Source organism: Pogoniulus pusillus, chromosome 31 (genome assembly GCF_015220805.1).
Source record: "Pogoniulus pusillus isolate bPogPus1 chromosome 31, bPogPus1.pri, whole genome shotgun sequence".
In the NCBI taxonomy this organism is placed as follows: Eukaryota; Metazoa; Chordata; class Aves; order Piciformes; family Lybiidae; genus Pogoniulus; species Pogoniulus pusillus.
This window is the reverse complement of record NC_087294.1, coordinates 14,371,078-14,394,113: the sequence shown is the minus strand read 5'-3', so window position 1 is coordinate 14,394,113 and position 23,036 is coordinate 14,371,078. Positions and strand designations below refer to the sequence as shown.

The 23,036-nt window shown below is 44.9% G+C and overlaps 1 protein-coding gene across 2 annotated transcripts in view; it reads left to right on the top strand.

Moving 5' to 3' along the window:
* The window catches only part of ZNF292 (zinc finger protein 292), a 57,178-nt gene extending 36,691 nt beyond the window's left edge, over positions 1-20,487 (top strand). Inside the window, exons 5-8 of one of the 2 annotated variants that reach the window (XM_064169141.1) lie at positions 4,610-4,797; positions 7,568-7,704; positions 9,044-9,185; positions 10,799-20,487. In XM_064169141.1, the coding sequence (XP_064025211.1) occupies positions 4,610-4,797; positions 7,568-7,704; positions 9,044-9,185; positions 10,799-17,977 (7,646 nt within the window). In that variant the 3' untranslated portion in view covers positions 17,978-20,487. Of the gene's footprint in view, positions 1-4,594; positions 4,798-7,567; positions 7,705-9,043; positions 9,186-10,798 lie in introns of both variants that reach the window. The other variant, XM_064169140.1, reaches the window with a different exon arrangement.
* Positions 20,488-23,036: the final 2,549 nt, after the last annotated feature.

Here is a 23,036-nt window from a genome sequence, read left to right as displayed (position 1 = left end):
CTCCTTGAAGTTTCAGCTGTGTGGCAGCTTTATTTCCTTCCTCAGAATTGCTTGTGACTAATAAGAAGCTCTTGTGTCTGGAGAGAGGAATATTCCATGTTTGATTAATTGGTTAAGGAAGGAAACTTTGGTAAGATAATGTGTCTTTTGTTTTACTGTTTGCCTCCTGAACTACCAGGCAGCTTAATTTGAGATCAGGACTGATTTATTCTTGAATTGAAGCTGGTCTGAATTCATAATCACCAGAACTGATGTTTGTTTGAAGTTGCTAATTTGTTCAGCCTTACTGCTTTGTGTACCAAAGGCTGAAAGCTGAAGTGTGCCTAAGTGGTTTGGGTTATGTGATAGCCTATACATTAAAACACTCTGCTGCAGCATTTTCATCTTCAGTTTCTCTCAGTGTGGCTTGTGTTCTTCAGCATGAACCTGATTTTCCATCCTTGAGGTTGTCATTTTCTTATACTGATGGTGAAATCCTTCAAAGCTGGCACTGATGACTCCTCAGCTGATACTGAGAGTGAGTGGAGGAACTGTCTAGAGAGAGAAGGATCTGAAATAACCTACAAAACAACAGGCTGCTGCTGCTTTTTAGACCTGCATGCCAAGAATTAAGTTCCTTAATTTTTCATAAGTGTAAATGTAGTAGGCAGGCTTCTCAAGCACGTCTCACTGAAAAGGTCCAACCAGCATTATTCAGAGATCATCAAGGTGAATTACAGGCAGGGTAGGATTTAACCAGCCAGCAGGGAGCTGTTCTCTGTAATCAGAGCATCTGCTGCCAGGAGTCAAACGATACCAGCAGGTCACTTAAAAGTGTTTGCATCCTGGCTGTATTCAAAGCAGCCACCTGGAACTTCTTTTACCCTTTCACCAGACAGTATGCCACCGTAGAAGCATCCAGGATTGCTGCTGCATTCAGCAGAGTTGTGCTGAGATGTTGTTTGCATGAAGGATTCTGAGACCCAGCTCCAGGTAAATATGAAAACATTGGGTACAGTTCCGAGTCACCCCACGGTGTGAAGGCACATGTGGACTAACACTTGGAGGTGGCTGAGGAGGTTACTGAGTGGTAACTGAAGTTCTTTGAGATGGGTAGTCCACATGTGCATTCACCTCTTGCCTACATCCTTCTTGCCCAGAGTGAGGTTGGGAAGACATCAGGGTCTTTGGTAGATTAACCTATACCTAGCTAAGAATTGACAAAGGGTAAAGCAGCAGGATTAGGAGTGCTTGAAGGCAAAAATCCTTTGCTTTGTTCTCTGCAAGTCCTCCAGTCAGCCCAAACACAGCATACATGTGGACTGTCCAGCATGGAGAACTTACTGCCACAGCCCAAACACAGCATACATGTGGACTGTCCAGCATGGAGAACTTACTGACACAGCCCAAACACAGCATACATGTGGACTGTCCAGCATGGAGAACTTACTGCCACAGAACTCTGCTTGTGCCTGGTTCGTGCTCTTGAGTGCTGCTGATCTCTGGATTAGCTTTCCTCTTTTTAATTCATGTATGGGCTGAGCATTATTTGTCATCCAAGCTAACAGCAGTTCTTGTGGGCTTCATATGGTGTCACTTGGTAGCATGACCTGAGACTCCAGCTGTGGGATTCAAGGCAACAGCAGAGAAACTGTGTCTGAAAGTTTAGACCCCAGCATCTACAGGTTCCCTTGGCAGAGTTAGTACTGTCTGTTGGATGCCATCTGCTTTGCTTTGCTTTTTTTATTCTCCTGTTAGAGCTGTGCTTTTGTATTAATTCTGCATCTGCCTTGCCCAAACCTGAGCCTGTGAATGGTACTGGTTGGTGGAGCATAGTAACTTCTCCAGGAACCATGCTGTCAGCAGCATGTTCTCGTTGAACACATCAGGCTTGGTGCTCACAGGGCTTACCTGATCTGTGCTGGGAATGTGTTTGGGCCTCAAAGCAATTTTATGAAGTTAGTTTTGTTATGGTAAACTAAAAACTCTACAGAATCACAGAAACATCCAGGCTGGAAAAAAACCCTCAGGATTATCAAGTCCAACCCAGAACCCTGCTCTACAAGGTGCACCCTAAACCATAGCCCCAAGCAACACAGCCAAACTACCTTTAAACACACCCAGGCTGGGTGACTCCACCACCTCCCTGGGCAGCTCATTCCAGTGCCTGACCACTCTTCTATGAGAAAGTTTTTGCTCATGGCCAGTCTAAACCTCCCCAGTTGCAGTTTGAGGCCATTCCCTCTTGTTCTGTCACTGGTTCCCTGCGAGCAGAGCCCAGCACCAAACTTCTCTGCGACCTCCTTTCAGGTAGATGCAGACAGCCATGAGCTCTGCCCTCAGCCTCCTCTGTTTCACACTATCCAGCCCCAGCTCACTCAGTCTCTCCTCATCACATTTATTCCCCAGGCCCTTCACAGCTTCCTTGCCCTCCTCTGCACTGCCTCCAGCACCTCCACATCTCTCTTGCATTGAGATGCCCAAAGCTTAACACAGCACTCGAAGTGTGGCCTCCCCAGAGCAGAGTCCAAGGGCACAATCCCCTCCCTGCTGCTGCTGGCCACAGCATTTCTAATCCCAGCCAGGATGCCATTGACTTCCTTGGCCACCTGGGCACACTGCTGGCTGCTATTCAGCTGCTTGTCCATTACAACCCCCAGGTCCCTTTCTGCCAGGCAGCTTTCCAGCCACACTGCCCCAGGCCCATAGTGCTGCTTGGGGATGTTGTGCCCCAAGTGCAGGACCTGGCATTTGGCCTTGTTAAGGCTCCACAGTAACTTGTGAAATAGCCATTGCACTAGAAACTGTATCTATAACATGTGACAATAAAGCCCCAATAATATTATCCTTGAGACCTTTCTCCACCATCCAACCTTGGCATCCTTTATTTTATCTTCACATGTCACACGTCATTCAGTTCTGACAAATGCAATTAAAACCTGTGTTTTGAATGAGCTTTCAAATGTTCCATGTAATGATCATCATCACTTGGGTTAGAATAAGGCCTGAAGAGCTAATATGTAGCTTTAATATTGAGGCCTTCCTGTATCTTGCTGAGAAGATAAGAGACAATGTTCTGATGCTTATGCAAGGGGGAGCTCTGAAGCAGTAAACACTAAAGGCAGGGGATTACTGAGGGCTAGCAGATAGAACACAGTCCTTAAAATATTAAATGCAGTAATTATTATAATCAGAATGAAACATCTTGACTTAGCAGTACAGCTTAAAGTCTGAGGTCTTCCTGTATCATGTTACAGAAAAATAAGGCAAAGTGTTCCAATATTATTCCAGGCTGGGAGTCAACACCGTGGGTGAAAGGATTACTGATACCTGGGTAGGAGGAAGAGCAAGGCTGAAACTATTGAGTGTAATTAGTCACTGGATCATTTGTGGGTTGGCAAGAGCAAGAGCATGGTTTAGAAAGTATTGGGAATGACATTTGTTGCTGTTTAAGCTTTCTTGGAGCCCACAGTCATAGTATCGTAGAATCAAGCAAGTTGGAAGAGACCTCCAAGCTCAGCCAGCCCAACCTAGCACCCAGCCCTGGCCAACCAACCAGACCATGGCACTAAGTGCCCCAGCCAGGCTTTCCTTGAACAACTCCACCACCTCCCTGGGCAGCCCATTCCAATGCCAATCACTGTCTGGCAAGAACTTCCTCCTAACATCCAGCCTAGACCTTTCCTGGCACAACTTGAGGCTGTGTCCCCTTGTTCTGTTCCTGGTTGCCTGGCAGAAGAGACCAACCCCACTTGCCTATAACCTCCCTTCAGGTAGCTGCAGAGAATAATGAGCTCTGCCCTGAGCCTCCTCTGCTGCAGGCTGCACACCCCCAGCTCCCTCAGCCTCTCCTCGCAGGGCTGTGCTCCAGGCCCCTCGGCAGCTTTGTCGCCCTCCTGTGGACACGTTCAGTACTTCAACATCTCTCTTGAATTGAGGAGCCCAGAACTGGACACAGCACTCAAGGGGTGGCCTGAGCAGTGCTGAGTACAGGGGCAGAAGAACCTCCCTTGTCCACACTGTTCCTGATATGATGAGAGAATAGTGGCTTGGTGTTATTTGTCTTCCTGCAGAAACAGAATGAAATGTTAGCTCAATATTTTACTCTTAATATGCCCTCTAAATCTCTTTTGTATGCAGCTGTTTTGACTGGGAAGTTGGAATGAGTTAAAAGCTGCAAGTCAGTGAAGTCACAGAATGGTTTAGGTTGGAAGGGACCTCAAAGCTCAGCCAGTTCCAGTGCCCTGCCATAGACAGGGACACCTCCCACTAGAACAGGTCGCTCAAGGACTTGAACACCTCCAGGAAGGTTGTGGAGCAGAGAAGCACAGAATGTGATCAAAGATCCGCCACCTCCCTGGACAGCCTGTGCCAGTGTCTCACCACCCTCCCTGGAAAGAACTTTGTTTCTGTGGCAGGGAGTTCCTAAACAAACAACAGTTCTCAAAGATACTTTTTTCTGGTGATGTTTTCATACCTTTTGCATCTTTTCTTTTCTCTTTGGATGTGTATAATTGTTAGGGGTTAACCATGAATGAGTAAATGCCATCTGTTTAAGTCTGTAACCTGCTGTGAAACCTGAATGTAATCTTTTTTGGCTTCTTTTTCTTTGAAGTGAATGAATTTTTAGTGTTTGAAGGTCCTGTCCTGCTGGATATGCGCATTAAGCACCTAATGAAAACAAAGCAATTAACTCAAGCTACTGCCCTGGCAAAACTGTGCTCTGACCATCCAGAAATCAGTGCAAAAGGCAATTTCAAGCAAACCTACCTGGTCTGTCTTTGCTCAGGATCACCAAATGAAAAGCTAATGGAAGAAGTAAGTAAAAAAACCCAACCAAACAAAGAACTTTTTTCTTTTTATTTAGGTTTCTTCCTTTCATGGTCACAAAATCACTTAACACAGGTTGTGTTTCTGTAGAAGAAGGCTTTTTTTTCCCCATTTAAATGACCAAATATTTTTCATAGATTTTTTTTTTTCTCCATTTGAGTCACTTTGAGCAGTAATGACTCAAAACACTTAGCAGAAATAGAATATTAGGTCTCCCGGTAGACCTTTTGTGGTTCTGCCACAACTTTGTTTCGTTCTGCTTGAAGTGTTTTAAAGTTCTGCTTCAGATCATCTCAGCAAAGTGAAAAGAATGATTTTTCTTGCTCTTTTCACTCTAGCTGGTTGTATGTAGCACCCAGTACGCAGTGGGGCCCTTCAGATGCCGCTCTCAGAGCAAAGGAACCTGCTTTGACCCCAGTACCTGGGTGAAATTAAAGGTGAAATCGAATGTTTGGTCTGATTTCAAATACACAAATCCTTCTTAGTTAAATGCAAAAGTCGAAGAAGAGGTAAAAGCTTTGCTTTTCTGCATTCTTTCAGGTGACATCTTTATTTCTCACCCCACCCCAGTGTTTTATCTCTGCTGTTTTCCTTCTTAAAGACAGACTGTCTGGAATTGCCAGCTTTCTTGACTGCATCTCTCTGCTGGCTTTTTTTTGGTCTCTGTCATCTTTTTATGTTAAGTATTAAGCATGGGGAAATTGATCTTAAAGAGATAAAAACTATGCAGTGATTAGAGCTGAAGAAATTTCCTACTTTAGATACAAACTAAATTCTAAGGTGACCGCTTCTCACTCTGCTCATTCTTCTGATGCTGAGTAGGATTGGGTCAGATCTCTCCACTCCAGATGCCAAAGCAGGCTCAGACGGAGCTCTGACAGGGCTGTGCAGTTCCCCTGTTTATTTTCTGAAGACTCTCAATGAAACCTGGGATTTGTGACCCTGCAAACACCCTTCCCTTCATTACTTAGCCCCACTGGACTCCCTCAGCAGAATGGGCTTGGTCAGTGAATGAACTGCAAATCCTGTGGACAAAAGGAATGGGGCAGCCTTGTTTTTCAGACTGCCTTAACACACAGATACGTTTAGACAGGGTTGACACATGGAAGCTAATTCAGATGCTTCCAAAGCTTGGTTTGCTTGGGTGGCTTAGCTTTGCAGCTTCAGCTGCAGCACAGTTAGCAGTGTTACTAACCACTCTGGAAAGCTCCTGAGAAAGCAGATATGCCATTACCATGTCAAGGTGGACTTCAAATAGAGAAGGGAAGTTGTTGGAGTGTGAGAACAGTAAGAAAATATGGGGGAAAAGATAAACTATGCACAACTCACTCTGCAGTGATATCTGAATCTTCCCATCCATCCAGCATAGGCAGAAAGTAGCATTTGAGTATGTTTGCTGCTTGGATTATGCTTTATAGTTTGCTTCAGTAATGTGAGGAATTCAGACCTGCAGTATGTGAAGTGTTAGACTGATGGACTTGATGGCTGGACTTGTACAGACCTTTGCTGGAATCTGGGTCCTGTGGGAACTCTGAGAGACTAGAAAAACATTGCAGAAAAGACTTCCATTTGTTCTAAGTTTAGTCTTCCTTACTCTTCCCTAAGCTTCCAGGGGATGGCCCCTGTCTGAAATGGAGTGCTGAGCAAAGCAGGAGTGTGTTAATCCATCCTCTCTGAGGTCTTGAGGAATGCAGTTTTCTTAAGAGGAGGACTTTGAGATGATTAAACCTGAAATGATGTCCACTAAAGGCTCGTTTACAGATTTATAGTGTCCTTTCAGAGGGAAAAATGAGTTGCTGTTGCCTTTAAAATTGTAGTTTGATTGCTGGACCAGTAGCTGAGTACCATGGTGCCCAGCCAAGCTGTACCGCCACCTCACCAGAACTAGCTGGCTGTTTGGGTGGCTGCTTCTGTTTCTTGCTTTGAGTGGTCTTGTGGTTTCTGTAGAGAGACTTCCAACAACGATGGTGCAGTGGTCAAGTTGTTCTTCAGCTGCCTGTGTCAAAGGATATTTATTCTGGCATGCCCTGCCAGATATGCTAATTGATGCAATCTAAGCAGCCTGCTGATAATCAAATTAGACAGTAGTAGCTCTGACAAGTGCCCTGGTTGAGTACCGATACAACAGTCTAGTACTACTGGGTGACTCTTTTTCCTTCTGTTTTGCTACAGAACTAAGGCTTCCCTCATTGCTTGACAGATAAAAATGACATTGCAGAGACACAATGATCTAGAAGAGCTTTCAGTTGAGCTGCTTCTTACTCTACAGCTTCCCTTTTTCTTTTTACTTTTTGAACACCAAAGCATTCAGTGAATCTGAGGTTTAACACGGCTGCCCAGTGCTTGTATTAAAGCAGCAGTTACATCAGTCACATAAACTGGGTTAAAGTTTCACCTCATAATCTTTTTTATTCTTGTTAGGCTGCAGTTTCAAGCTGTGAACCTGCTCATTTCGATTATCATATGTATGTAGTACAGATAAACAATGTAGATTAGTATTTTTAGGTGACTAGGACAGTGCATATGAATAACTCTTGTGTCTGAGAAGCAAGTTGCATTCACTTCACTAGAACAGTTTTGCCATTGGCCTGATTAGTTTTGATGCTACCTAGAGATGCACTGATTTGCTTCTGCACTTAGCACTGACAGATGCTACCAGCTAAATGACTGCCCTTTTTTTTGCAGATCTTATCACTGCATGTCTAAAAATGAAACCAATCTCTTAGCCTCGGTCTTGTTTTCTTTTCCTCTCTTCTAGATAGCAGAAGTAGATTGCAAAGATGCTCTAGAAATGATCTGTAACCTAGAGTCTGATGGAGATGAAAAAACTGCTCTGATTCTGTGCGCGGCGTTCTTGTCTCGCCAGCTGCAGCAAGGAGAGATGTACTGTGCCTGGTGAGTTCTGAATACTGTTTTCAGCCTAAATGGAACAGAAGTTAGTTGGGGGAAGATATTACTCATATGTAAGTTGACTCCCTTTAGCTGATCAAATCTGTGAGCTAAACAGGATGGAGGTAAAGCTAAAAAAGGAGGGGGAAAAGATACATGACAAGATTAGCTTCCATGAGCAGTGTTTGAAGGCTCTGTGTGTGATTAGCTATTTACAGATGCCAATACCTGGTTAATAATATTTCATGGCAATAATCTTATGCTGTAGAAATAAGGGATTTGTTATCTGAAGGCAGCTAGCCAGCGTTACAGAAACATTTCATGTGTAAGTGCTCCTCCTTTCTGTCCTCAGTGGATAACAGTATTTCTGTCTCTAACAAGCTTCTAGTAAAGGAGGAGCTCTCCACTACTACAGCACACATAATAAGCTGGGTGCTGATACTTGCTTATGACTTGCTTTCATTTCTGGGAGAACAAACAAGTTCACGGGCATGTATCTGGGCTGTTAAGGTCTAACTTTACAACCACCAAGAGTTTGTGCTTTCAAACCTGCACAGTTCCTGGAGAATTTGCTTTTTACAGCTCCCTTCTTTGTGCAGCGGTAGGAGAATATCTGCTAAGGCAGGGTTTTGCTTTGACAGATTCTGCTAAATTTTGGGATTTACACCATTCCAACAAGGTACTAAATGCCCTTGGCTGTTCGCACCTAAGGGAGGAATGAACTAGTGAGTTAATGGGGATAAAGTGATACTGTTGGGCTTCGGGGTCTGATTTCTCACCAAGTCACAGATTCGGCTCTTGCAACAGAGCAGCTCAAGAAAAAGAATCTACCACAGAGAAAAGTCATCCTCCTGGAGCAGTTACTAAGAATTAGGTGTTCAAGAGGCGGCTGGATGAGGCACTTAGTGCCATTGTTTAGTTAATTAGAAGGGTTAGGTGATAGGTTGGACTCTGTGACCCAAAGGTCTTTTCCACTCTGGTTAATTCTGTGATTCTGTGAGTTCAGAAGTGCAAAACTCCAGCTTGTGAAGAGAGTAAACCACATGGCAAATCTTTTTTTCAAGGCCACACACCGAGAGTCTTTAAATTCTGTAGCATAAACTGTGGTAATACTGCTTTTGTTCTGAGCTGTCCTTCTGGAGTTGAGTCATTGTAATAACTTTGAAAACGACTTTTTAACGTGGGCATATTTGTAAAAGCTGTTCTCTGTAAGGTAACTCTGAATAAATACAGATATTTGTTTCATTCCTCTAAAACAAACCAGAAACTCTTCTCAGCCTTGCCTTTCTTGTGATCAGATCAGCATTTGCATTGCTGACCCTGAAATCTTACTCTCTTGTTCCAGGGAACTGACTCTTTTCTGGAGCAAACTGCAGCAGAGGGTAGAGCCTTCTATTCAAGTGTATCTAGAGAGATGCCGGCAGCTTTCTGTGTTAACCAAGACTGTTTATCACATTTTCTTCCTGATTAAAGTAATTAATTCAGAGGTAAGGATACTCCCAAAAGAGTCTGTTTAACACTTGTAAGGTAACTGTAACCAGGAAAATTTATGAAAGCAACTTAGACATCCTGTCTCTTTGTGTAGCATCAGCTTTGGGCTAGGCCTGATTTGCTTCAGGAAAGGCTGCAGCAAATTCCTTCTGCAGCTAAACTGTAAATTGATTCATTTTGAAACATGAACATTTTCCTGTTCCTTTGGGCTGGGGGGAGTGGGGAAGGAAAAGAGGGAGGTGGGGAAGAAGGATAAACAGAACTGGATGCTAGAACCAAGATGAAGAAAACACAAAAAGTAAAGTTCTAGCTACTACCTCTGTGAGGTGTTTTCTGTTAGCTGGTCCTAGCAGCTCTTTTCAACATTTTCTGTATTACAAACATCACAGAAAATGGAGAGGAAGAGCTCCTGAGGAAAGGAAAGGAAGACTGCATATTAATACACAATAAATTGACAAAGCTTTAAGGGAAAAAGTACTCTGCTGCTTTGTGAATTTAAATGCCTACATCTTGTGGTCACAGATCCAGTGTTGTGTTAACAATTTTGTTCATCTGTCTCAGCTAACCTTGTCTTCTGATTGGCCTTTCATTAATAGTTGCACTGTTATGTTCATAAGTAAATTGAGCTCTTCCAAAAGCTTTCAGTTGAGACACTTCTGTAATTTGGTTTACTCTAAATAGATATTTATTTCCCCTTTTACTGTATTCTTGGGCTTCTAATCTTAAAGATTGTTGGGATTTAGTGTCGGGGGAGGGGAATAACTTTCAGAGAGTGTTCTGATATTAAGAGCTTTGTCTGCTCCAGGCCATATCGATCTTTTTTTTTCCTAGTGAGCTGTGGATCATTTCATTGATGCCAGAAATTTGAGACCATGTGGGCAGTAGACTTGTGCGTTCATAAATTCACTGGATTTCGTTCTCACATAGACCACAGCCTCTCTGTGCATCCCTGGCAAGCATAAAGGGACTGTAAAGTGGCCGTAAATGTAATTTACATTGCCCGAGGGCACGAATGAGAAAGTACAACATGACCTTTGGAACATTTAAGTGATGGAACATTTAGCTCTACTTACTCCTTGCAGTTGAAATGAAGCTATATATGCAGTCGAGGTCAGTTGATTTAATTGGCATAATCTTTAAAACTCAAAATAAACCTTTATGCCTTAAGTGATTTCCAAATTATCTCTTTGAAGCTCACAGGCTTCTCTTCAGCTCTGGCTCTGCTTTAAGCATTTGAATTCTACTCAGTGTTAATGCTCCACAGAAGCTCATCTCAAAGAACTGTTACACAACTGTCAGGCTTTTTTCCATGGGGAAGGCTCAGTGTTGCTCTAGCATAAACTGTGCACCTCTAACGTATAGTCCTGAGATCCTCCAGCTAGGTAGAACTAGTTTGTGTTTTATTTAGCTGTAAACTTTCACCTGTTTTCATGCTGCTAAAAAAAACTCTTCGCTGAATAGAGCATCTAAAGACAAACCACTGAAAGCATTAGCTTAAATTCCAGGTGCATTTGTTTGGACGCTGAGGGTTGTGTAATGCTGTATGCTGCTCACAGATAGAGAAGGGGTTATGATTAGCTGACCTACTAAAATCAGTCTTGCTTCGCAGATCGACGGTGCTGGACTCGCGACCTGCATTGAACTGTGCGTGAAGGCCTTGCGCTTGGAGTCCAGCGAGAACACGGATGTGAAGATCTCCATTTGCAAGACTATCTCCTGCTTGCTTCCCGACGATCTGGAAGTCAAACGTGCTTGTCAGCTGAGTGAGTTTCTCCTCGAACCCACCGTGGATGCATACTACGCTGTGGAAATGCTCTATAATCAGCCTGACCAGAAGTACGATGAAGAGAATCTTCCAATACCAAATTCTTTGCGCTGTGAACTCTTACTTGTACTGAAAACTCAGTGGCCTTTTGATCCGGAATTCTGGGACTGGAAGACTCTCAAGCGTCAGTGTCTGGCACTTATGGGAGAGGAGGCATCCATTGTGTCATCGATAGACGAACTGAATGATAGTGAAGTCTATGAGAAGGTCGACGACTGCGAAGAAGAGACTAAAGAGACTTCTGTGAATGGGCTTGCTGGCACTTTAGATGAAGCTACGAGCCTGCTTAGGGGGCTTAACGATGAGAAACAGAAAAAGAGAGAAATTAAAAAGCTCAGAGAGAGGGGGTTCATATCAGCTAGGTTTAGGAACTGGCAAGCTTATATGCAGTATTGCGTGCTGTGCGACAAAGAGTTCTTAGGGCACCGAATAGTCCGGCACGCACAAAAACATTACAAAGACGGGATTTACAGTTGCCCTATTTGTGCCCAAAATTTTAACTCTAAAGAAAGCTTTGTTCCCCATGTAACCTTGCACGTTAAAAAATCCAGCAAAGAGAGGCTGGCTGCTATGAAACCTCTGAGGAGATTGGGAAGACCTCCTAAAATAGTAACTGCTAACGAGAGTCAGAAAACCCAATCGGTATCCAAACTGGAGCAGCGCCCCATTAAGAAGAACAGCCTCTATACGACAGACTTCATTGTCTTTAATGACAACGACGGCTCAGATGATGAAAACGATGACAAAGATAAACCCTACATACCCGAGATAGTGCCAGTCCAGAAGCCACTTCCTCTCAACGAGTTCACCTGCCCAGTAACCTTCTGTAAAAAAGGCTTTAAGTACTTCAAAAATCTCATAGCGCACGCAAAGGGCCACAAAGACAGCGAAGAAGCCAAGCGCTTCCTTGAAATGCAGAGCAAAAAAGTCATCTGCCAGTACTGTAGGCGGCACTTTGTAAGTGTTACTCACCTGAATGATCATTTGCAAATGCACTGTGGCAGCAAGCCCTACATCTGCATACAGATGAAGTGTAAGGCTGGGTTTAACAGTTACGCCGAGCTGCTGATGCACCGGAAAGAGCATCAGGTCTTCCGAGCCAAGTGTATGTTCCCTAAATGTGGCAGAGTGTTCTCCGAGGCCTATTTGCTCTACGATCACGAAGCACAACACTATAATACCTATACCTGCAAAGTGCCAGGCTGTGGAAAGGTTTACCGCTCTCAGAACGAACTGGAAAAGCACATCGAGGACCACAACAAGCAGCAGCCTGAAAAAGTGCAGCAGCCAGAGTGCCAGACTGATCAGCCTGATCTCAGTCAACCTTCTAAAGATACTGAGAACACTGACGGAGTTGCTGTTAAGGAGGAATTGACATCTCCTCTGGCTGACGACCAAAGCAGTTTTACTGAAGGAGAAAATATTGTCTGGAATCAAGTCAAAGCAGAGCCAGTAGGGAATGAAAGTGTAAGCGCATCAGTGAGTATACTGGAGCAAAGTGATTCCTTGCCTAGTGTTGCTTCGGAGCAGTCTTCTGCAGATTCAGTGAAGACAGAAGTGGCAATTCCAGCAAGCAGCATGAAGGTGACTACAGTTAACCAGAAAATCCTAGATAGCTTGGCAAAAAGAGGTAAATTGCCTGCTACTGACATTCAGGTAGATCCTACTAAACCTGGAGCCCAGCTGTTGTGCTCATCGGTTGACTCTTGTCTTCCAGTTTTCCAAGAGAGAAAGGAAGAAGACCACCTCAGTCAGAGTATTCAGAATGTGCCTGCCACCTCAGACACTCTCAAACCACAAGCCCTCGAATCAAAAAGCTTAGAAAGACAAGTGAGCATTGTAAATCCATTCAACCTGCAGAACCAGGCAGGCTATCGAAACAGTGTACCCATCCCCAAACTTGACCTTGAGGACAGTATTAAGGCTGCAGCTAACCTCTATAACCTGCCTTTAAAAACATTAGAAAGTATTACCTTTGTTCCTTCGCAGCCCAACATCAATAACTCCATAGCTCCAGCCGTGCCGCCACCAGCACCCCCCATCCAGAAGTTTAACTGCCAGGTCGAGGGCTGTACTCGAACCTACAACTCTTCGCAGAGCATTGGCAAACACATGAAGGCAGCACACCCTGACCACTACGCCGCTTTTAAACTGCAGCGGAGAAACAAGAAACCCCGCAAATCTGGCAGCCTGCAGCACATGCCTGGCGACGGGAAGATCGTCTACCTCGCACTGTCGCAAGTGGGCAACCCCAGCGCTGCCGCTTTTACCGCGCAGAGCAAACCCGCTTTGAATCCCGCCTGTTCCAGTCAGGTCCAACACGTCCCGAGTACACTTTTCCCAACCCACCTTGAAAACGTGGCCAATCCTATGTTGCCTGTAGTAGACAGCGTCATAAGCCCGAGTTTGTCTGCTCGTATTAAAAGCGAGCCCGAGAGTGTTTTGTGTTCACAGATGGAAAATCTGTCTGGTGCAGCTTTGCCTTCCCAGTTGGATGACCTGGCAAAAACAGTTATGCCTCTGAATATCGACGGCAATTCAGACCCTTTTCTTCCTTTGCCCGCAGAGAATGGCCCTCTCTCTCTCTTCCCTTCGTCGGCAGAGAACCCTCCGAATTCAGTCTTCTCACAGGTGGAAAATCACACAAACAGCTTTTCATCGCAATTAGAAGGAAACACTAGTTCTGCCTTCCCAAAAGAGGAAACTGTTGATCAAATATTTCCCTCACGACTGAGTGCCGAAAATACCTTCAGTGAAACCACTTTGCAACACCCAGCTTCAGAAAAGATCAGAAGAGATCACTGCCAGGGCCCGAACGGCAAAGAGAGGAAGCCAAAGCATAACAAGCGGGCCAAGTGGCCAGCAATAATTAGGGATGGCAAATTTATCTGTAGCAGATGTTTCAGAGTTTTTACTAATCCTAGATCACTTGGTGGTCACTTATCCAAGAGGTCTTACTGTAAGCCTCTCGATGGATCAGAAATTTCTCCGGAAGCTTTGCAGGCTAACGGACAGTCTTTGCTTGCCAGTATGATCCTTTCCTCAAACCCACTAAACCTGCATCCACCCCAGGAGTCCGCTTTCAATCCAGAGATGTATTTTAAAGATCCATCGTTCCTCCAGTTGCTTGCAGCTGAAAATCGCTCCACGGCCTTACTGCAGACTATGTTTCCACGGGTCAGCATGGCTAACTTTAACACCGGTGGGAACGAGGAAGGAAATCAAATCATAAAGCAAGCCTTGGAAACTGCAGGGATCCCCAGTACCTTTGATAACCCAGAAATACTTCCACATGTAGTTGCGGGTCGCGTCGCTGGTACAGCTCAGATCAATGCAGCTCTCCTCCCTAACTCAACCACATCCCCTCTCCTGCAGACAGTCTGTAACCCCAGTCCCCTGCTAACAGACCAAAACAGGATCCTCAATGCCAAAATTCCTCCCATAAACGAATGCAAAAGTTTGCCTGTTTTTGCAACAGAGGACTTGATGCTAAAGACTCTTGAGAGCGGGCTGTGTCCTAGCTCCTTTTCTAATGCTGTAGCAGCTGCACAAAACTTTGCAGGTAGCAGTTCACGAGTTTCGGTTATAAGCGGTCCCCAAAATTCAGGATCAAGTGACTTGAATAAGAAGGGAACCAGTGCTTCGAAGAGGAAGAGAAAAGCAACAGCGCCCTTGCTCACGCCCAGTACACCACAAAAAGTAGCAGTAAATAACGTCCCGATGGTGGGACTCATGATGAAAAGCACTGAAGGAAACAGGCAAATCCAGGGAGAAAGTTTTCAGGCCAACTTGCTGGCAAATTGTGGCTCTCAAGCCATGGTGGAGAACCTCACGCAGAAACTCAATAATGTTGACAATCAGTTACTTATGGCCAGTATCAAAGAGAACTTCAAAACAAATCTGGAGCCTCACACGATGCTACCCCCTTTGACAGTAAAAACTGAAAACGGGGATTCCCAGATGATGCCTGTAACTCCTTGTGTGCAGCCAAATGGGGAGGAACGGCTCTCAGAAGACAATGTCATGCAGAACTTTGAAAAAACTCTGGAAATAATTAAAACTGCTATGAATTCACAGATACTTGAAGTGAAAGCTGAAATTCAGGATACCATCGCTGCTGCAGGACAGGCCTTGCAAGTTAATAGCACTCAGGCTTCCTTGGGAAGCTCTACCCACAGTGTGAGAGTCCCCGTTCCTACGCAGTTTGCTGTGCATGCAGGGAGCGTCACTGCTGCAAAGAGCTCTGCTCAGCCTGAACCATCTCAAAAAGATGATACTCAAATATTGGAAATTTTGGAGGGCTTGCAAAAACTGAAGCTAGAAAGCGATCCGCCCATTCAGGTTCCTGAGACCATTTCTCATTATCCTCCGACGGTTAGGCTAGCACCAGCAATTCCTGTCCTATCAGCTGAAAACAGACTCCTGGGCCAGATGTCTTCAGAGGCAAAAAACATTCAGTTTAGCGACAAAGTGAATAAGCCTTTTGTCTGTCAGAATCCAGGCTGCAGCTATAGCGCTATGACCAAGGACGCCTTGTTTAAACACTATGGCAAGATTCACCAGTACACGGCGGAAATGATACTGGAGATCAAGAAGCATCAGCTGAAGTTTGCTCCTTTCAAATGCGTTGTAACTACCTGTCCCAAAACGTTCACCAGAAACTCTAACCTGCGGGCACACTGCCAGCTCGTGCACCACTTCACCACAGAGGAGATGGTGAAATTGAAAATTAAAAGGCCTTATGGCAGGAGGCCTCAAAATGAAGTCATAAACGTCACCCCACAACCTGTTGAAATAAAACCTTTGCAGACACTACTCCTAGAAAACAAAACCACAGCTCCGTTGGTGAGTGAAGCTCAGGTAAAAGAAGTTGTAGAGCCTGTCTTGGAAAAAATTCTGCCTGACAATAACATTCCTGAAAGACTGGAAAAGTCTCCTCAGGTGGTTTTTGTTCCACCAGAGCAGCAGAACGCAGCTTCTCTTGGTAATGCAGAGGATGAATCCAAAGCACACAAGGTTAGGAAATACAGGAAGGAAAAAGAGGAGAGGAAACGTAGGAAGCCCATAACAAAATCTCTGGAGTTCCCCCCTCGGTACAGCCCTTACAGACCTTACCGCTGTGTCCATCAGGGCTGCTTTGCGGCTTTTACGATACAGCAAAACCTAATCCTCCATTACCAAGCCGTGCACAAATCAGACCTCCCTGCCTTTTCTACTGAAGTGGAGGAGGAGAGCGAGCCAGGCAAAGACGAACAAGAAGAGGTAGAAACCAAACCCTCCGTCAGAGAGTTCAGGTGCGAGGTGAACGACTGCTCTCGCATCTTCCAGGAAGTTACCAGCTTGATACAGCATTACATGAAGCTCCATAACATGTCCGCGGAGCAGATTGGAAACATGAAATCGGCGCCAGAAGTGGGAAGGTTTTTCTGTGATCAGCCTCAGTGCAAGTCTGCTTTCACGACGCCTGTGAGCTACGCAGCGCATCTCGAGGCGGATCACAGCGTCAAGGCAAAGCCCACCAAAGTAGAAGATGATGGCGTCTTCAGGTGCGACTGCGAAGGCTGCGACCGGATTTATGCTACTAGGTCTAACCTCCTGAGGCATATTTTTAACAAGCATAATGACAAACATAAAGATCATCTTATAAGACCCAGGAGACTGACAACTGGGCAGGAAAACATTTCCAGCAAAGCAAATCAGGAGAAACCACTCAAGTCCAGACAGAGAGGGCTGAAAAACAGATCGGGAAAAGAAGGTAACAGGCTGTCGATGAAAACAAAGCGGAAGAGAAACACGGGCTTGGAACCCAGAAACTCCAAAGCCATGCAGGTTCCAGACAACAAGGCTTACTCTCTGAAGCGCGGCAAGCACGTGTACTCCATCAAGGCCAGGAACGACGCCTTGTCGGAGTGCACCAGCAGGTTCATCACTCAGTATCCTTGCATGATCAAAGGATGTTCCTCTGTAGTTACCAGTGAAAGCAACATCATAAGGCATTACAAATGTCACAAACTGTCCAAAGCATTCACTTCCCAACACAGGAATCTCCTCATTGTCTCCAAAAAGCACTCTGTCCCCCAAGAGAAGGAAGCCTCTTGCGAGCAGGAGGAGGGTGACAAAAAGGGCGATGCGAAAGAGCCCGACCCAAGCTTGACAGCGAGCAATAACGACACAAGCACACCTACGCCGCCACAGAAGGAAGCTGAAAACGGCGAGAAGGATGAGGTGGATGAACTGACAGAGCTGTTCATTACTAAACTGATCAATGAGGATTGTTCGAGTGCTGAAAATCCACCCAAAATTTCTTCCAGTGTAAATAGTGACTTACAGGAGGCCAGCTCCTGCCCCTTAGAAAAGCAAAAACCAAACAACTTGAAAAGAGCAAACAAAGAGAAAAACCTCTCTCAGAATAAGAGGAGGAGAGCTGAAAAAGCAGAGGAAGCGCTGCCTGCTGAGCTGAGTGGTGTGCACAGGGAGGAGGAGACTGCCGTGGCCATCCAAACAGCCGAGGAGCAGCCTGCCCCTTTCGACTGGAGCTCCTTTAAGCCGATGGGTTTTGAAGTGTCATTCCTCAAGTTCCTCGAAGAGTCTGCCGTGAAGCAAAAGAAAAACAACGAAAGAGACTACCACAGCAGCACAACCAAAAAAGGATCCCACGCCAACTCCCGGAAACCCAGCGAGAAAACCCCCCCGGTAGCACCTAATAACACCTCCTGGCCCTGCTCCGACACCGAAACCCTCGTGCCCTTCGCCAACCCCTCGCAGCTCCCCTGCGCTGATAACGTCAAGATCGTTTTAGACAAGACCTTCAGAGACTGCAGCGAGCGAGCGCTGAAGCAGCTTCAGGAGATGAAACCCATCGTCAGCTTGAGGAAGCTGGAAGGGCACTGGGAGGATAATCCAGAGGTGACAGCTGCAAGACTTACCGTGGTGGGTACCAAGGAGAGGGAGAAAAAATACTGAGCGCCTGATACGCTGTTAACTGTGACCTTGAATACAACCGATTTTGACTAGGAAGCCATCAAGCATGCTGGTATCTGTGGAGCTCTTTTTGATTTCAAAGTGGTCGAATCTAGACAAAAAAAGAAACAAAAATCAAGAAAAGAAAAAAAAAAAACCATGACAGGAGTCATGGAAATGTCTTATTTGTTTTTATCCCTATGGGACTTGAAGAACAGAGGAATTGCTTCAGTTCTGTAAATAACTCAGATCGAAAAACAAACCTCAACTTTCTATGGGACTGTTCCTTTCCATGAACTGAATCTTTGTGAGTTGTCTGTGATTGGTAATCTTTCACCAGGTCACTGCTCATGTATAACAGTTCTCTTTCTTTGTAGATACGGGTTTTGGGTTTTTTTGGGGGAGTGGAGGGGGGGAGGTCGAGGGTTTGGGTTCCTTTTGGTTTTGTATATATTTATTATTGTAAATCATTTGCTGCCACCAGCAGTCTGTAAGTCTAAACTATTAAATAGACACATTTCTATTGGGAACTTTAATTTGTTAACTCAGCGAGCCAACTTTTTCACACTCTGTCCTTGAAAATCCTTTTCAGTTAAGAACTTTTAAACTAAACACCAAAACCAAACTAGCTGAAGTCTGCCCAAATCCAGTTTTATTCTTGCCTAAAACATTTCTTGAGAGGAGAGGAGCTGGATAAGATATCATGGACTAAAACCTACTGACCCACACTCACATTTGTACATTGAGAACATCCTGAAGTCTGCCCAAATCCAGTTTTATTCTTGTTTGCCCAAATCCAGTTCTACTCTTGCCTAAAGCATTTCTTAGCAGGAAAGGAGCTGGATAAGGTTTCATAGACTAAAACCTACTGAGCCACACTCATTTTTCTACGTTGGGAACGTCCTGAAGTCTGCACATATCCAGTTTTATTCTTGTCTGCCCAAATCCAGTTTTATTCTTGTCTGCCCAAATCCAGTTTTATTCTTGTCTGCCCAAATCCAGTTTTATTCTTGTCTGCCCAAATCCAGTTTTATTCTTGTCTGCCCAAATCCAGTTTTATTCTTGCTTAAAACATTTCTTGACAGGAGAGGAGCTGGATAAGATCACATTTCATAGACTAAAACCTACTGACCCACACTCATGTTTGTACATTTGGAACATCTTGAAGTCTACCTAAATCCAGTTTTGCTCTTGCCTAAAGCATTTCTTTACAAGAGAGGAGCTGGATAAAATTTTATAGACTAAAACCTTCTGACCCACACTCATGTTTGTACATTTGGAACATCTTGAAGTCTGCCCAAATCCAGTTTTATTCTTGCCTAAAACATTTCTTGAGAGGAGAGGAGCTGGATAAGATATCATAGACAAAAACCTACTGACCCATGCTCATTTTTGTACATTGGGAACATCCTGAAGTCTGCCCATATCCAGTGTAATCCATCTCTGCCCATATCCAGTTTTATTACTGCCTAAAACATTTCTTGAGAGGAGAGGATCTGGATAAGGTCACATTTCATAGACTAAAACCTGACCTGTGCTCGTTTTTGTACATTGGGAACATCCTGAAGTCTGCCCATATCCAGTGTTATCCTTATCTGCCCATATCCAGTTTTAATCTTGCCTACAACATTTCTTGTGAGGAGAGGAGCTGGATAAGATTTCATAGACCAAAACCTACTGCCCCACACTCATATTTGTACACTGGGAACATCCTGAAGTCTGCCCAAATCCAGTTTTAATCTTCCCTACATTTCTTAGCAGGAGAGGAGCTGGATAAGATTTCATAGACTAAAACCTACTGCCCCACGCTGCTGTTTGTACATTGGGAACATCCAAGCTCTCTAGATGATATTATTCTGTAGTTAACTCATAACTACAATCATTTTCTTATAGCTACATTATTTTTTGGGGGGTGTGTGTTTCATAGCTTTGAATTGGACACAAAGCATTTCAGATTCCATAATTGAAAGGAAATAACGAACCTAGTTTGCTACATGGGAGGTTTAAAAGCGCTCTTTGGTATTAAAAGAACCCATTTGTGAATGTGATAGACATTTAGTAGTGTTGGAGCAGTGTATATATTTGAGGTGGTGATTTGTGAAGTAGCCCAGTATTGCCTTAAATAAAAATCACATTTCATTTCTTGTTTTACACATGTGATCTTATACAAAAAGGTTATTTTTTGTTTGTTTGTTTCTTCCTTTCTTTTGTTGGTTGGTTGATTTGTTTCATTTTTGTAACTTAGATTTTGGTCTAGAGGTTTAATTTTTGTTTAAAAAGGCAAAGCAAAACACAAAACTACTTCAGAAACCTTTCCTTTCTTTTTTTTTTTGTTGTTGTTGTTGCTGTTGTTGTTTCTTTGTTCCTTTGTTTTGTAAATAGTGGGTTTATAAAGCAGATGGTTTATTTTGATAATACCAGTTTGGTATCTATCTCTTTAAAAAAAGACAAACCCTGTGTGAGTCCTGATGCCATACCCTGACAAACTGAATAAAAGAAGGCACTTTCTGAAAGGAAGGTGAGATGTGTGATCTTACAGAGAAGCTGGGTGGTTGTGCTCTGTTGATGGCCCGTAGGCTCCCTCTGCTCTCTGCTGCCTCTCTGCTGACTGTACCCAGCAGCAGCAGTGTCAGCGCCTCTCTTTTCCACACTGGAACCAGCCTCCAAAGAGGTGCCAGCTGTGGTGCCCGGGATCGGAGAGATTCTCTCTCTGCTGCTAACTGAGCTGACAGGTGTCTGGCTTGCTCCAGTAACCAAAAGCCTGAATGCTGTGGGAGCTGCCAGTACCCAGGAATCAGCAATGGTGGTTTTCCTGTGTGGTCACAGGCTCACAGGACGTTAGGGGTTGGAAGGGACCCAAGGGCATCATCGAGTCCAACCCCCCTGCCAGAGCAGGACAATCCTATCTAACACAGATCACAGTGGAACACATCCAGACAGGCCTGGAAAGGCTCCAGAGAAGGAGGTGATGTACATAGAATCATAGAATCAAGCAGGTTGGAAGAGACCTCCAAGTTCATCTAGTCCAACCTAGCACCCAGCCCTATGCAGTCAGCCAGACCATGGCACTAAGTGCCTCATCCAGTGATGTACCCAGGAATCGGCAGTGGTGGTTTTCCTGTGTGGTGATGCACTCCAGCTGGCTTGTCCCATCTGAGTTTAATTGTGTGGTACCAAAAAAATTGCCTTAATTATTGGATGTGACCTACTTTCAGGAATACAAACTAGTCTTCATCTTAGGAGAGATTGGCTTGAAGGGGTGTGGGGTTTTTTGGGGGGAGGTGGGTTTTTTTTGTCTTGCCATGTAAAACTTTGCTTTAAATGCTACACTTGATTGCTCTTAAGCAATTCATCAGAATTCTGTGGTTTCTCTCTGGTGCTACCTGCATACCTTGTCAGAGAGCCCATGCCACCATTCCAACACAGCCCCTTTGCTCCTCTTGCTGTCGATCCCTTCCGAGTGACTAAACTGCTACTTCTGCCAAGGTAGCAAATCAGAGGTGCAGTCTGAATGAGAAAACCAAAAGGAATCCCTGCATTGAACTAGGAGAGATAAGTGTAAGCATCCTAATGCACAGGATACTGCATTCTGCCTACCAGAGGCCACAGTGTCTCCCCGGATGGAGTTACTGTTGGATGCCAGCTGCAGTGGTTACAGAAGGATCCTCTGCAGAGGACCAGAGGGCAGAGAAGCGATGTTGATCCTCATCCACAATGCTCACCTGAAATCTCTCTGCTTTCCAGTGTACCTAAGCACTGCAGCCACTGTGGACAGATCTCACCACTGTGAAGTTTACAGAAGAATTTTGTGTTGTGCAAGTGAAATAAGTTTTCAGCTTTGCCATTCCCAATGACAGCTCCTGCACCATCTGCAGTTTGATGGCTGAGCATAGTGTACAACTGTTTAGCTGCACAGGATGCTACTTACAGAAGAAAAGAGAAAATACACCAATCAGTGCCACGAACACCCAGGAAGTCATTTCTGGTTTGCATCTGAATGTAAGGTCTGAATTCTTAAGGACTCACTTTGTAACGTTGTCTCATCCCAATCCATTCAGTTTAAGTAGGTGTTGCACCAATGTGGTCAGTGGCCTCCCAGGCATGCTCCCTTTCAGGTAGGTGCTGGCAGCCTTGTCCAACAGGTAAGCTGCTCTGTTGTTTTTTCTACCTTTAAAGTGTGGGACCAAAGGCAGAGCCTGATTTGAGATGTGATGGACTGCAGGAGGCACTGTGGTTTGGTAAAGTCGCCTACAGAAAGCTCTCAGGGCAATAAAAATGGGTATTTTCGTTCAGATGGTTTACTTTGGATGTGATGTGTAAAACCTCCTGCTACAGCTGTAGCAGTTTGCCTGAACTGACAGCTCCTCCATGGCCTGCCCTGGGGGCTGCCAGGAGGGTTGCTGGTTCTGCCAGATGCCAGCACTGCCTCGGCCTAGAGGGTGCCTTGGCACCTGCCCCACCACCCAGTCCCTCTTTGTCTTCTCCTTTTTCTCCCTCCTCCTCTGTCTCTGACCTTCAGGCATGCCGCCCATGAACTGCAGTGCACTTGATCCAAGACACTTCCTTTTGAACCCTTTGTCACCTTCAGTGACTGAGGGAGCTGGGGCTGGTTAGTTTGCAAAAGGAGGCTGAGGGCAGACCTCATTGCTGTCTACAGCTATCTGAAGTGATGCTGTGGAGAGGCTGTGTTTGGTTGGTTGGACACTGTGTTTGGCTGTTAGGTTGGTTGGGGACTGTGGATGGTTGGTTGGGGGCTGTGTTTGGATGGTTGCTTGGGGGCTGTGTTTGGCTGTTAGGTTGGTTGAAAGCTGTGTTTGGTTTGGGGCTGTGTTTGGATGGTTGGTTGGGGACTGTGTTTGGATGGTTGCTTTGGGGCTGTGTTTGGCTGGGGCTGTGTTTGGGTTCTGAGATGCTTTACTGGAGTCTGGTGAATGGGATTGTGGCCATCCAGCTCACTTCCAGACACCAGGAGCCACTGCATGGCAGTGCTTTTCTGCCTGCTTCAACAATTTTCAGCTCTCTACCTACCTGACAAACCCTGCACATCTCTTTACTGTTCAGG